General features: G+C 37.8%; 1 protein-coding gene across 2 annotated transcripts in view; it reads right to left on the reverse strand.

Annotated features, from left to right (window-relative positions):
- The window catches only part of PPP3CA (protein phosphatase 3 catalytic subunit alpha), a 396,094-nt gene that overhangs the window by 194,336 nt on the left and 186,352 nt on the right, over window positions 1–15,406 (reverse strand). For both annotated transcript variants that reach the window (XM_036762610.1, XM_036762611.1), the window contains exon 2: window positions 7,265–7,465. In XM_036762610.1, the coding sequence (XP_036618505.1) occupies window positions 7,265–7,465 (201 nt within the window). The remainder of the gene's footprint in view (window positions 1–7,264; window positions 7,466–15,406) is intronic.

The following is a 15,406-nucleotide window of genomic DNA, read 5'->3' on the forward strand; positions in this document are numbered from 1 at the left end:
CTGTAGGCCACATATGGCCCACAAGACTGCCAAGTACAGCCCCAACCAGATCGAAATGTAATTGGGAAATATTTCACAAATAAACAATACATTAAAACATAGATAATATTTATATAAGGTCTTCTAAGTCAATATTTGGCCTACAGTGATCCTAATGTACATGCAGGGCCAAATGGTCCTTTGCCAGGCTGCTTCAACATATTTATGTCATTTGATTTTTTTTTAAATGTTACGCAGTTATCCCTTCCTCATCATGGGGGATGAGGGCTCAGTGCCTCTGCAATCTAGAAAATGCATTGCAAAATTTTTTGGCCCTTCCTTCATACTAGAGAAGAAGTCTGAATTGTTGTGGTATTAAAGGACAAAATATGTTAATATACAATACTATACATATATTTTATGTATTTCTGAGTTTCTAAACCTTTTCTGTGTCATCTGCTAGACTTGGTGTGTCATCTGTGGCTTCCACAAAACTCCCCCCAAATTCCCTTTTAATTTCTTATGCCAATCCATGATACATTGAAACTCCAATGGAGGATATGGAAAGGATATGGCACTTTGTCAATGTAAGCCTGTGTTGGAACTCCACTAAAGCAAAATCTGCTCACCCATCCAAGGGTAGCTGCCTAATCTCTTAACCACCTAACACACTACTTTAGGGGGGGAACCTGAAGCAGGCAGAAGAACCTCTAACTCCAAGACAATTAAAAACCAATCCACATTGATCTTCTGGAGGCTATCTCCTACTCAAATTAAATAATCCTCATATCTGTAACCTTTCCAACCATGTTCTATTCTTCAACCATTTCATCATCATCTTGGGCACCCTAGCCAAGTTCTCCCTTCTTGAGGAGTGACGCTCTGAACTGAATATGGCACATTGATACAGTTCTGACCCATGCTGGATTTTTAATGGGATGGTTATCTCATAGCTACCATATGCTAATCCCCTACTTATGTGTCTCAGCAACACTCCTGGCTTGTTTGCTTGTTTTTGATTTTTTTAATTTATTTTATTTTAAATGTTTTTTTTTTCAAATAAGCTTTACATTGCTGAGTCATATGTATTCAGAGAGTGAAAATTCCAAATTAAATGAAGTTACACAGTATAATACTTTTTAAACTGAAGAAAGTCCTAAAAATTATAAAGAAATTTGCAGTCATTCTTTTTTAAAAATCTACTTTGGAAGGGCATTGACAGGGTGGAGCAGTCTCTAATTTATGCATGGATGCAAAGCAAGGGGAGTATTCCTCTTCGACCCTGAGACAATGAATACACTTTTCCCTTCAACCACTATAATATCAATCCTCAGGCTCTCAGAAAGTAAGAAAAAAAAATACAAAGAGGATTGTAATAAAAACTACTTGAGGCTACTTGGCTTCTTGAGCTTTTTGAGAATAATAGCAGATGTGATAAAAAGGTTTTTGTTTTTTAGATTATATTTCCACTGCATGGATTCCTTAGTTACTCCTGGGTATAAGTAAGCAAATTTATTTCAAGAGAGTTGCCTATAATTCAGGTCTGATTTCCAATGCAAATTTTTTTCTTCTATTCATGTGTAGCTATTAGGCTGCCAGGGTAGAAGCAGTCCTGGAGATCTGGGCTCAGTCAGCCTATTTTTGAGACACTTAGGAGCTACCTGTGTCACAGTGGATAGAGTTCTGGGCCTGGAGTCAGGAAGATTCATTTTCCAGCCTCAGACACTTACTAACTGTGTGACCCTGGGCAAGTTGGTTAACCCTGTTTGCCTCAGTTTTCTCATCTGTAAAATGAGTTGGAGAAGTAAATGGCAAACTACTCCAGCATCTTTTCCAAGAAAACCCCAAATGGGGTCATGAAGACTCAGACACAAATGAAAAACAGTTGAATAGCTTGATAAACCACTTAACTTCTGCGCGCTTCAGACAATTCTCTAAAACTTGGTAGATAAGTTAGAAATGTGTTGTAGTTTGGGGAGATGGAGGGATTTGCCACACTGGAAGTCCTCCCCCACCCCTTCGAAAAAAAATCACGGAATCACAGAATGGACCCCAAAAGCCAACTAGTCTGACCCAGAGGTGAACAAGGATCCCATCTAAAACACATGCAAGAATTTGTCATCAGAACTGAAGGGTAGAACAAGCTACCTAAGGCTGTTCTGAAGACTGTTAAATCTATAAATGAGGCAGGGGCTTCCATCTATGCTGTTTTGATAGAACCCACCAATCAGGCACTCCATTAGCCCTCAGCTAACCAGGACACCACTTCTTCCAGTCTCTTTGCACATTCATGTATACCTCTGTATAACTGAAACCTGCCATAAGGCATTTTTTTCCTCTGAAGGACAGGATTTTATTTTGAGAAGTGTAAAGATAACATATTTTCCACAGAAAGTTTCAGTCCAGTGTCTCTGGAAATGTTTTCTACTCCAGGTTTGAGTGCAATGGTTTTCCAAGGCACAGTCTATATCTTTTCTTTTAAGCCAGAACATTAAAGAAAAAAAAGATCATAAGACCTCAACTCTTATTTATTACTTGTGTGAACTTGTGCAAATCACTTAACGCCTCTAGGCCTTGTTTTTTTCTTGCCTAAGAGGGAGAGTGGAGCCATCTCCAGCTGTCCTGATCTATATCTTGCCACTGGACCCAGATGGCTCCAGAGGAGAAAGTGAGGCTGGTGACTTTGCACAGCCCTGCCTCACTTAAATCTAATTCACTTGCAAGTCATGGCGTCACCTTCCTGATGTCAGGGTCCTCTTTGAGAATGAAGGACAAACAATAATAAGAGGGAAAAGGGAGATCAGAAGAGATGGTTTTTAAGGCCCTTCTGGTTCTAACATGCAACATTTTGTGGTTCTATAAGACTAGTAGTAAATAATGAATAATCTGGCTGGCAAATCCTAGTGAACTATTTAAACAGTTACTTTACATGTGCCCTTTATTATCATATTTGTTATTGCTAACTTTGTGGCACAGTGTTAAATAGATAGAGAGCTGGCCTCAGAGCCAGGAAAATAGCATTCAACAACCTTGATTATGTCCTCACTGTGTGACCCTGGGTAGGTTACTGAAAAACTACATGCTGTCCAACATTTGCAATGGTACTTTCCTCATTTTGAGTTCTTTGTCTCAATGAAATAACAGCTCCATTGCCTCCCTATCTTACTATCTAGACCAAAATGTCAATATATACAAAATCAGAATTGAACATAAAGCCTGGATAGTTAAAAGGAAAAAGGTAACAGCAAAGATTGAGAAACTCTTCCCAAACAGATTTACCTTGACAGAAGTCAAGGTAACAGATAGAGGTCAAGATAAAAGTTATCAGATAGGATTATTAAGTCAAGTATAAATCTACTTTATACAACATAACAGACTCCCTTAAAAAGTCATATTAACATTAGAAAAAATTAATTTACAGGCATTCTCAAGCTGTCTTCACTATTTGAGAATGGATTTTACTGCTGTTATATTACACAATAGGACCTTTAGCTTTGGGTTTTTTTTTGTTTCTCTCATAAAAATTTAAAAGACTTTTTCATAAATTGTTACATTATATTCTTTTAACATCCTAATGGGACAGAGATGAGAATAATAATTCATGTTTCTGCCTGCTATGTAGATGAAGAAATTAAACCCAGACTTTGTGAACCAGGTAAAGCTATGATTCCAGTGATTTGACCATTACAAATGACATTTTATATAATGATGTGTCATTTTGATGTAATAACAGCAAACAGTAGCATCTATATATTACTTCACAGTTTTCAAAATGAATTAAAAATATCACCCCATTTAATCCTCACTCTTTTCCCCCTGGGAAGTAGGTGCCATTATCGTTTGAATTTTACAGATAGGGAACCAAGCCTGAGAGAGATTAAATGATTTGGTTAAGGTCACAGGGCTTGTAAAGTATCTGAGGTTTGATTTGAACTCAGTTCTTCCTCACTTAAAAGGCCATTGTTTTATCTACTGAGCCACCTAGCTACTTAGCAGGATGACAAAATTGAGGACAAGAAGACACCTTAGAAATCATGTAGACAGTTCTCTTCCTTTCATCAATGAGGTAACTGGGACCTGGAGAGGTTAGGTGATGGCTAATTCCTTACCTAGTGTTTATTTCACTCCCTATTTTATTCAAAAGATTGAAGGAACTTCCATTGAAGAAAGAAACTCAAATCATCCTTTTCTTCCTGGGAAAAGGAGGTCAATGGCTACATTTGCTACATGTAGATTTAGAGCTGGAAGAAATCTTAGAGGCCATGTAGTCCAACCCCTTAATTTTACAAATGAGTAAGGCCTAGAGAACCTGAGTGACTTGCCCAGGGCCACACAGGTAGTATCAGAAGCTTCATGGAAAGCCATCTCCCTAGAGCAGCTACATAGATTCTACCAGAAGAGTATTTGGATATAAACGGAAGGCAAATTAATTCAAGACAACAAAGATTTAAAGGGCCTGTTATGCTCAACACAAAATTATGGAATAGAAACGTAAAAAAAAGAAAAATGACAAAACCATTTCCTTGAAGGAAGTTACAGTCTTAGAGAACATGCAAGTACATGAATAATACATCAAAATACTCTGTTTTGCCTTTCTTTGGATCCCCAGGGTTAGTATGGCACCAAGCATATAGCAAGTGCCTAATAAATGCTTCGATTTGTTGACTAAAATATGAGTAAGCATATAGGAGAGATCAAATGAAACAGTGTGAAGGATTCAAAAAGAGAAATCAGTTCTAGCTGGGGGAGAAGGGTGGACTCTTGGAAGATGCAGCTATAGCACAGTGATAAAGCATTGGATTTTGAAGCAGATTAGTCTGGGTTCAAATTTCAGATCTCTCCTTTACTATGTGATGTTGAATAAGTGTTTCTTTTAACTTCTCTCCATGTCAGTTTCCTAATCTCTAAAAGGAAAGAATAGGACTAAGTGATTTCTAAGGTTCTGTCTAGTTCTAATTCCTCTGAATTCATAGAGGAGGTGACACCTAAACTGGATGCTGAAGGAAGAAGATGGTTTCCATAGACAGGTATGTAGGGGATGAGTGATGGGTAGAACCAGGGAACAGTTAAAAATCAGATTGGAGTCTAGAGGATGAAAAGGATAATCCTGTAAAATAAGGCTGGGAGAATTGATTAGAATCACATGAGGGAAACAAGGGAATTTATATTTTAGTTGAAAGGCAATAAGAATCCACGTTAATAATAATAACTGACATTTATGTAGTGATTTAAGGTTTTTACATATGTTTATAATGTGATCATTGTTGTTACTCATAATTATTACTACCAATAATTAGGTATTTATAAGTACATATAATTTTAAGGATTTCTTTGGCAGTAGTGTGAAGAATGAATTGAAAAGGGAAGCCATCTAAAGTTGGGAAACCGGTTAGGAGGCTTTTACAACAGACTGAACAAGAGAGTGAGGGCTTGACCAAGGGTGGTGACTGAGATTCTACAAAGTGTGGCTATGAGTGATACTGCAATGGTAAAACAAAACAAAACCAAAAATAAAATAAAATGAAAAGACCTGCAGTTTATTGGTTAGAGATGGTTAAGGGGAGAATAGTTAAAAGTGATTTCAAAGCTTCAACTTAGCTAAGAGCATTACAGTATCATCTACAGAAATAGGGAAGTTAGATTTGGAGGAAGATGAGTTTCCTTTTTTAAAAAAAAATGAGTTCATGGTGCTGTCCAGACATTCAGTTAAGCGGACAGTAAATAGTTAGAAGTATGGGACTAGATCTTGGGGAGAGTTTGAGAGTAGGAATACAGATTAAGGAGTCAGCCTGGGAAAAGGTGATAATTGAAGTCATGGAAGTGGATGAAATTGTCAAAAAAAAGAGAACATAGAGAGAGAAGATGAGAGGGGAAAATTGCAGAGGACTAAGTATGTATTAAGCTCCTTTTGTATACAAGGCAGAATGCTAAGTTCTTTACAAATAAATATTATCTCATTTGAAGAAAGGAGAGGAAAGAACCAGGGGAATTCCACACTTGGGGATGGTGGGGGTAAGGAGAGGAACTGGTAAATGAGACTGAGAAGGAATGCTCAGAGAAGTAGATGGAGAACCAGAATTGAGCTATGTCACATAAACCAATGTAGAGATCTAGTGTCAGTAATGAAGAAAATTTTACAGAAAAAAATCTCCTAGAAACTGTTCCTTTCTTTCTATTTAGATGTCATCAAAATTTTACTTCTCAACATTTTGGTTACTCAATTAGAATGTTAAACATGCCAATCAGGGAGTTTAGTTTCTCTAGAAGTCTTGGAACAAAAGCATATATTGGCCACCATTTGGTTCCATATACTAATAAATGATGTTAATGACAGTTTTATATTTTTTGTGGGGGAAAGAGGGTTCCAAAAAGCAGGGATTGGATAAGTTGATGTCATCGGCACAGAGAAATCTCAAATGGCAAAACTACTACTAATACAGGTCAACACTTCCTCTGCAACTTATAGTCTGAGAGCACTCCTTAGAAAGACATGTTAAGTGACATTCCCAGGGCTGCACCATGAATCTGTTTCAGGGGCAGAGATTGAGCTGATATCTCCATGACTTCAATTCCACCTCTCTGTCCCCTACCATGCTGCTGCTCAAAGAAGCTATGATAATGCAAATCCAATTAATAAACAAACACACATATGATCAAAAAGGTAAAAATGTACATATAGATTGTCACAAATTCTCTCAAGAAAAGAACAATGGGGTAGTCATATCCTGTGGAAAATTAACACCTCTGGACGTTGATTGCTTCACAGTGACCCTTATGCCTCTGAGATGTCCTAGTATCCCTCAATCATTTCTTGGGCCATTGATTCTCTTTCCCCAACAAACAGCCTTTCATATATAAACATGCATATATATATACATACATATACATATATGTATGTATATATATATATGCAAGTGTATATATGAAAGGCTGTTTGTGTATATATATATGTATATATATATATATACATATATATTCTCTCATAATTTCTTCTCCCAACTCTAACAGCAATTTGAATATTACTAAAACAATGTCATGATTTTTATAGACATGAAATGACCAAAACAATTAATAATAACAGTTCTGCAATTTTTCTACATTTTTATTTTATCTTTAAAATGTCATTTTCCCTCCATGGCCAATGTTAATGTTAATGCAATAACCAAGCCACGATAAGATCAATAGCATTTTGTAACATATAGAGAGGCCTTAGGGGACCTATCTTTGGAATTTCATGCATAAGCCATGAATGTGTAGTGGGCTGGCCTAACTCTGTGGGATTTACCTGTGACTGGAGCATCGATGTCCAGCAAATTTTTTTCCTGTCGAAGAATTGAAGCACCCTCTGTTATTATTCTCAAAGCAACACTTTCTTCCAGCCGTCCCTCCTTCATGAGATGTGCCTTTAAGATATCCACCCGAGGTTTCCCATCATTATCAAACACTTCCTTTGCTGTGAGCCGGTGACTTGGAGGAAAAGGGACAGCTGAAAGAGAAAAAGTCAGATCTTTAGCATCAAAAGCCTAATGTCCAACCTACAAGAAAAAGCATCAACAATAAATAAATACCTCATCATTTTAGACAAAGATCAAGGGTTATCTATCAAAGCTGCCCGCCTTCTATTCTGTTGGCATGAGTTAGGTCATTGCAGGAAAATCTATAATTCTTATTCTTCCAGTCCATGCCTCATCCCCCATCACTGAGCTGCCAAAAGAGGGAACACAATAACATGCTGTTCCCTTTGGCTCTGCCTAATTTGGGAGGAGGAAGTCGTTCTCAACACCTCCACCCAGGGCCAGCCCTAGGCAAAGGTGGAGCAGCTGGCTTGCCAAGTACCAGCCACCAGTCATGACTTTCAGTTAAGTCATTGTCTCTGAAATGTAAGTACTGGCCAGGGATACTTTCCCATTAACACCTACAAATAAGAGCTAGTGCCCCAGGACTGAGTGGATGTCAGCAGAGAATAGATACATATAGAGAGAATAGAATCATAGGGCAGGTTGGAGAGAGAAGAGGAAGGGGAAATACAGGGAGAGGCCCTAACTACAGGGAATGGACCTCTGAGAGCAAACTTGGCCTACTTTAGGATCACCCAAACATCCCCCAACAAAACTATATATGAAGAAACCGAGGCACAAAGAATAATTTACCCAAGATCTCAGGACTAGCACAGAACCTGTTTTCTTCATTCTATCTCTTCCCTTAGTCATTGTAGATCTTTACTTATATTCACCTCCTATTCTCTTCAGTCTTTCACCAGATATTTCCATATGCTCTATCATTCCATTTAATCAAAGGAATAACATCAAAGCCAGTGTGCCCCTTAGTCCAGAAGACGTAAGTCAAAGTGCTGCCTCTGTCAAGTAAGGGCTTTGTGACCTTGGGCAAGTTACTAAACCTCTTAGTGCCCTCAGGGAGCTCTCTAAGACTCAAGGTTAAGAAACTCCAGCTCATTGACAGGGGAAGCTCTGCACTGAAGATAGTTATTTTGCCAGAGGCGGGGTGGGGGGATGTCTTTCCTTAAATCCCAAATGAATTTTCTCATAGAAACAAGGATGCTTAAATTCCCAGGCTGGCCCCCAAAGGACCTTTGAACCATAATACACCTGAAGTGTTGCACTGCTTGACTATGATACAGGAATCCATAACCTGACCATGAAGAGTTGTGTATTGTGGTATTTTTTAGAAAATAACTTTTGAAAGAGTCACATTAAACTCATAACCCTCCAAAGTCATATACGCTAACAAGACTCTACAAGCAGCTCATCTGGGTTATATTACTTAATTTATATATTAAAATAATGCATTAAAATACAAAAAAAATCATTTATTGTCTTCAAATGGTCACGTTATGATGTGTATACTAAGAAGCAGATGGAGGGACCTGAGGAGCTTCTACAGTTCATTAGCACATTAGGACAAGAAGTTTGTCCAATTTGCTAGTTATCAAATGAGATAATATGTGTAAACTGTTTTATAAACTTTAAATCACTACAAAAATGATAGCTATTGTTAGTAGTATTACCACCACCACCAGCACCACCATTTACAGTACAGTACATTACAGAACAGTGGAATTTGGCCCTAAGGTAATGTGGTATGGAGCAGGAGAGTGTACAAATGGGGGAAAGAGATAAAGTAATGTGAAACCTAAGGGCTCTAGCAATGACTATGGGGAAACAGTCCAAATGAGACTCCATAATGGAGGTTCTATCCTTTGAGCAATGTTTGGGAGGAAGGCCAGAGATCAAGGTATGAGCTTTACTGATATCCAAAGCTATTCGTAAGTGTGCTAGGCATTTTCAAAATAATATCAGCTAACACACAAGTATAGGGGTAGCTAGGTGGCATAGTAGATGGAGTCCCAGGCCTGGAGTCAGGAATATCTGCATTCAAATGTGACCTCAGACACTAGCTGGGAAAATTACTTTGCCTCAGTTTCCTCATCTGTAAAATGAGCTGGAGAAGGAAATGGCAAACCACTCCAGTATCTTTGCCAAGAAAACCCCAAATGGGATCAGGAAGAGTCAGACATGACTGAAATGCCTGAACAATATAAACTCCTCCATTTATTCTGGCTTGGGTGTGCACATTGGAAAGACCTAAAAATGAAAGGTTGGACACAATCACCTCTAAGGTCCCATCTAACTCTCACTCCATGATCCTGTGAGCCCATGCTATTAAAAAGCCACACTGGTTGACATGTTGTACTTATTCCTACTTCAGGGCTTTGCCATATTTTTGATATGTGATTTCATTGATAAAGGCATAAGTGTCAAATTCTGGGCCTGAAGCAATCAGTAACAGATGAAAATATAATTGGGAAATATTTAACAAAATAAATAAAGATAAAAATACAACATAGATAATGTTAATTTGTGATTTTCTAAATCAATGTGCAAATGTAGCGAGCCATTTCTCTTCGAGTTTGATTCCAGTGGTGGGGAACCTCCAGCTATATATGGTGGTTAAGTTCTGAAGGACAATACTTCAAATGCATTATGGGTAAAATAGGCCTTTGTGAATTAGCCTGGCAGTTTAACCACCATTGCTTCTATGGGAAAATACATTTTGGATCTAGGAAATCAACTTTAAAAAGAAATTGCAGAGCATTCAAAATAGATCAACCAGGTTTTCGTAACTTATAGTCTCAGATGGGGGTTCTTAATCTGGATTCATCAAACAAATGAACAAACCTGATAACTTTATTATGATACATTTGGTTTCCCTTGTAATATTAGGATTTGAAAATATTGAAAATCCTGGAATTACTACATTTAAAATATTATGAAAACATGAGGATTCAGTAGACAGGTTCAGAGAAGGAATTGGAAGCATTTTATAATACCAGATTATATGCTAAAGTGGAAGGAGCATTGGCTTTGAAGAGTCTCAATCCTGACTCTGCTACTTCTTCCTTTTGTGCTATCCAGAAAATCACTTCTCTGGGCCTCATCCATTAGATCAGTAATACTGACAAAAATAAGAAAATGACAGATGTTGGCAGGATTTTGGAGGAAAAAGTACATTGATGCACAGTTGGTGGAGCTGTGACTGGGTCTAACCATTCTCAAGGGCAATTTGGAATTATTTTTCCCAAGTAATAAAAACTGATTACCTTTGACTGGGTGATACCATTGTTAGGACTTCCTCCCAAGAAGATTGAAAAAGAAAAGGTCTTATTTGTACAAAAAATATTTATAGCAGCTCTTTTAATAGTAGCAAAGAACTGGAAACTAAAAGGATATTCCTCAATTAGGGGAATGGCTAAACAAGTTTTGGAATGTGATGTAATGGAACACCATTGTGTTATAAGAAATAAAGTGATGGGTTCAGAAAGTCCGAGGAAGACTTGTATTAAATATTGCAGAGTGAAATGGGCAAAACCAAGAGAATTTATAGTATAACACTGATATTACAAAAATGAACAGTTCTAAAAGCCATAACTAAATAGTCAAAAATGATTCCAGAAGACTGATAATGAAGAATGTTGCCTACCTCATGACAGAGAGATTATGGACTAATATTCAGCTTAAGACACACATCTTGGTATTTTTTGTTTTGTTTTTATGTTTCTCATGGTTCCTCCCACTCATTCTATTTCTTGTATACAACATGACTAATGTGAAAATGTGTTTAATAAGAATGTATATGTAGAGCCTATATCAGATTGCACACTGTCTTGGGGAGGGGGGAGGGGAGGGAGCTGGAGAAAATTTAAAACTTATGGAAGTGAATGTTGAAAACTAAAAATAAATAGATTAATTAGAAAAAAAGAAAGAAAAGAAACACATTTTTGGGCTTGGTCCACAGGTGAATTTGTTTTGCTATGTTTATATGACACTTTTCTTACTGTTGTTGAGTAATTTTTAACTTGTATCGGACTCTTCATGACCCCATTTGGGGTTTTCTTGGCAAAGATCCTAGAGTTGTTTTCCATTTGCTTCTCCAGCTCATTTTACAGATGAGGAAACTGAGGCAAATAGGGTTAAGGGACTTGCCCAGTGTCACATAGCTAGTGTCTGAGGCCAGATTTGAACTCAGGAAGATGAATCTCTCTGATGTCAGGCCTAGCACTCTGGCCACTCTGCCACCCAGGTACCCTTAATATGACACAGGGGTTCTGAATTTCTTTGTCTCTTTTCAGGGGTGGAGGGAGGTGGGAAGTGGGGGGAGAAAATGCAATCTATTACACAAAATTTGCAGGGAAGGGAACCATTTAGAAAAGGAGTTCTAACCCTAACACCCCGCCCACCCCCCTACAAACTGGTGAAGCCTATGGATCCCTTCTCAGAAAAAAAAAAAATTAAATACATAAAATGAACCACAAAGGACTGAAAAGGAAACCCATTAGAATGAAATAATTATATATATATATATATATATATATATATATATATATATATATATATATGCATATATATTTGAATATGCATGTATATGTAAATGTGTATCTATGTATATGTACATTCATATAAACATAAACATATATACACATTTGTGTATATATAAGTGTTTGTATGTGTACATTATATCTCTATCTCTATATCTATATACCTATGGACCACTCTATGGACCCTGGGTTAAGAACTAATTAGAGCCAGATATGTTGAAAAATTGACAACTAAAAACACTAGCCTAATTCTATAAATGTGTCAGAAAAGTACAAATGTATGCAGAGTGAAGAAAAAACTGATTTTCTTTCTAAGGAGGTCTCCATCTGAACCCATTTTCTGAGCTTCAGGTCAAGACTGATACATGAATTAAACCAAGTGCCAAAGCAATAAGGTAAGGGAGGCAAGAAGAGAGAGCACCCCAGGGGAAGCATCCCCAGCACGAATTAGATTTTCCTTTGGTCCCTTGACTCTTTTCAGGGCCAAGTTCACTGCAGTACCAGATGCTCCTCCCATCTCTCTAGACCCTTCACTTTCCAGTAATTGCTACTACTTAAGGTAACTGGCTGAGGGAACGCCACCTGCTCTGGGCTCCTGGAATTGGCTTTGAATACGAGGTGGGAGAGAGGCCAAGCGGAGGAGACTCTCTCCAGTTGGATGATAAGGGGATTGATCAGATGGGGCCCAATTCCGGTAAGGCAGATGGAAGAGAACAGTAGGGAACAGGATGGGCAGCCAAAGACAAATCCCTAAGATCCTGCCAGCTACATAGAAGAGGCACCTAGGGCATTGCAAGAGATGGGGCTAACGGTCATGTGTTTGACAGTAAAAGTGGGGCCACCTGTGCAAAGATCATGTTTGTGTTTCTACATGCACCGTGTCCCACATGCAGATCTGTGCCAAACAAATTAGAAAAAAATGTAAATATCTGAGCCAAGAAAGATAGGCTCTGCTCTGAAAATGTTCTGTCATGTACAAAAGGTTAACCTTGATTTCGAATTTTCCTTCAGGATATTGATGTCTGTGATTATATCGGGCTAGTGCCACATAGCAATGATACGTTGCATCTTTTAGAAAATATTTTCTATTTTTAAAAACAAATTTTATTGATATCTCACTTCTACATTACATAAATTTTCCCATTATTTATATTTCATTTATTTAATTATTAACTTAATATTAAATATTCCCATTATTGCCTCACTCCCACTGAGCCACTATGACAAAGAACGCAATTTTAAAAGGAAAAAAAAATCAGTAAAACTGACCAGTACATTAAGAAAATTTGAAAATATATGCAATTTTCCACACCTATGAACTTCCTACCTTTGTAAAAGAATTAGAGGAAAAACAGGGAGGAGCCTTCCCATATCTCCCCTCTGGGAGTTGCTTGTTCAGCAAATAATTTCTAGGATTTACATCTGAATTCTCAAGATTTGATTAAATCAGTGAAATATCTTTAAACCCCTTTACCTTTAATGACTTTAAATAAATCCCCTCAAAAAAATGGAGCAAAAATCTCCCACAATAAACCATTGTAGTTGAAGAAAAAAAAAAGCAGAGTAGGTCATATTTGGGGCACAAGATCTCAACAGCATTCTAATAAGAAATATCCCAGATGGCTACAAGGCCGAACAATGTTGTGGTCTGGTGCCTTAATTTCTGCCTGACTATTGCTTGCACTCTGGAGTAGAAACTATAATAAACAAATGAAAGGAAACAAAACAAAACACTTTGTCCCCCTACCACATTGCCATTGAACAATGGATCAAATTCATTAATTATTGCCTCTAGAGGTCCCTTGCGTGCATGCGCGCGCGCGCGCACACACACACACACACAGCTAGCACAGGAAGGTTTTGTTAGTCTGGGAGTGAGAAATACAGACATCCCAGGGTCATGGTAAGACTAGCAGGTTAGGGTTCCCCAACTGATAAAGGTCAAAGGATATCAGCAGGAAGTTTTCTAAGGAAGAAAGCTAAGCTTTCAACAATTATATGGGAAAAAAATGTTGCAAATCACTATTAAAGAAGAGCAAATTAAAGCAACTGCGCTCTTCCTCCTCACACCTATTAGAATATCAAAGATGGCAAAAAAGAAAAATGTAAGTGCTTGAGGTTTGTAGGAATAGAGGTCTATGAAAGCACTGCTGATGGAGGTGAAAATCCTTGAAAACTATTTGGAACTGGGTCCCCAAAAGGGCATGGTGATCCTTTGAGCCAAGGATACCACTACTAAGTCTAAAGTCCCAAAGAGATGAAAGAAAAAGAAACAAGGCCCGTATTTACAAAAAAATATCTATAGCAGCTATTTTTATAGTATCAAAGACCTAGAAACTAAGAGGGTTCCCACCAGCTGTGGAATAGGTGGACAAATTATGGTATATAAATGTAATGGAATACAATTGTGCCAAAGGAAGTGATGGAGACAGCTTAAGAAAAACCTGGGAAGACTTGTATCAACTGATGCAGAGTAAAATGAGCAGAAGTATAAGGAGAACAATTTATACAATAACAACACCACAAAGACATATGACCTAAACTCTGTTCAAAACAATTATCACCCATACTTCCAGAGGACTCATGATGAGACATGCTACCTACCTATCTTTTGACCGGGAAGTAATGATTCATCGTACAGAATAAGACATTTTTTTACATAGCCAATACAGGAATTATTATTTTTTTTTTGCTTAACTATGCATATTTGTTACAAAGGTTTTTTGTTTGTTCGTTTGTATTTGTTTGTCTTTTTTTTAATATATTTTTTTTTGCAAGGGGAAAGGCAGGGCAATTGGGGTTAAGTGACCTGCCCAAGGTCACATGGCTACTAAGTATGTCAAGTGTCTGAGGCCAGATTTGAACTCAGGTCCTCCTGACTCCAGGGCCAGTGCTCTACTCACTGTACCACCTAGCTGCCCCTTGTTGGTCTTTTCAATAGGTCAGGGGACAAGGGAGAGAAAATAGAGTTTTGTTCACTATTTTTTTTAAGTAGGTTGCGAGTCTGGATGCTTGGGTTTCAGTTTCAGTTCCATTGCTCAATAAAAATGACTTCAAATTATTTGCCTCAGTTTCCTCAAATATAAAATGAGAGGTTTAGACTAAATGACTTCTAAGATCTCTATTATCTCTGACAGTCTGCAGTTTTAGAGTCAATCAGCACATCTTTATTAAGCACCTTCTCTATGAGATCAATTTATAGGAAAGAGCAGTGACAAGTTCTGTCAAAGAGTCACGGGCTATGCCGTAGGCAAATCAAATCACTGAGAATTATTTAAGTGCCTATCATGGGGCAGGTACTATGTTAAGTCCTGAGGATACAGAGCCAAAAATAGTCCCTGCTCTCATGAAGGTCATTGCCTAATGGGGAGACAACCCACCAATGACAAAGAAGATGGGCTACAGAATAAATTGGAGAGAATCTCAGGGGGATGGCATTTAGATTAAGGAGGACTTAAGAAGAACAGTTTCTTGGAGAAGGTGGGATTTTAGTTAAGACGTAACAGAAGCCAGAGAGGCCAAGAGACAGAGACG

Source organism: Trichosurus vulpecula, chromosome 6 (assembly GCF_011100635.1).
Source record: "Trichosurus vulpecula isolate mTriVul1 chromosome 6, mTriVul1.pri, whole genome shotgun sequence".
In the NCBI taxonomy this organism is placed as follows: domain Eukaryota; kingdom Metazoa; phylum Chordata; class Mammalia; order Diprotodontia; family Phalangeridae; genus Trichosurus; species Trichosurus vulpecula.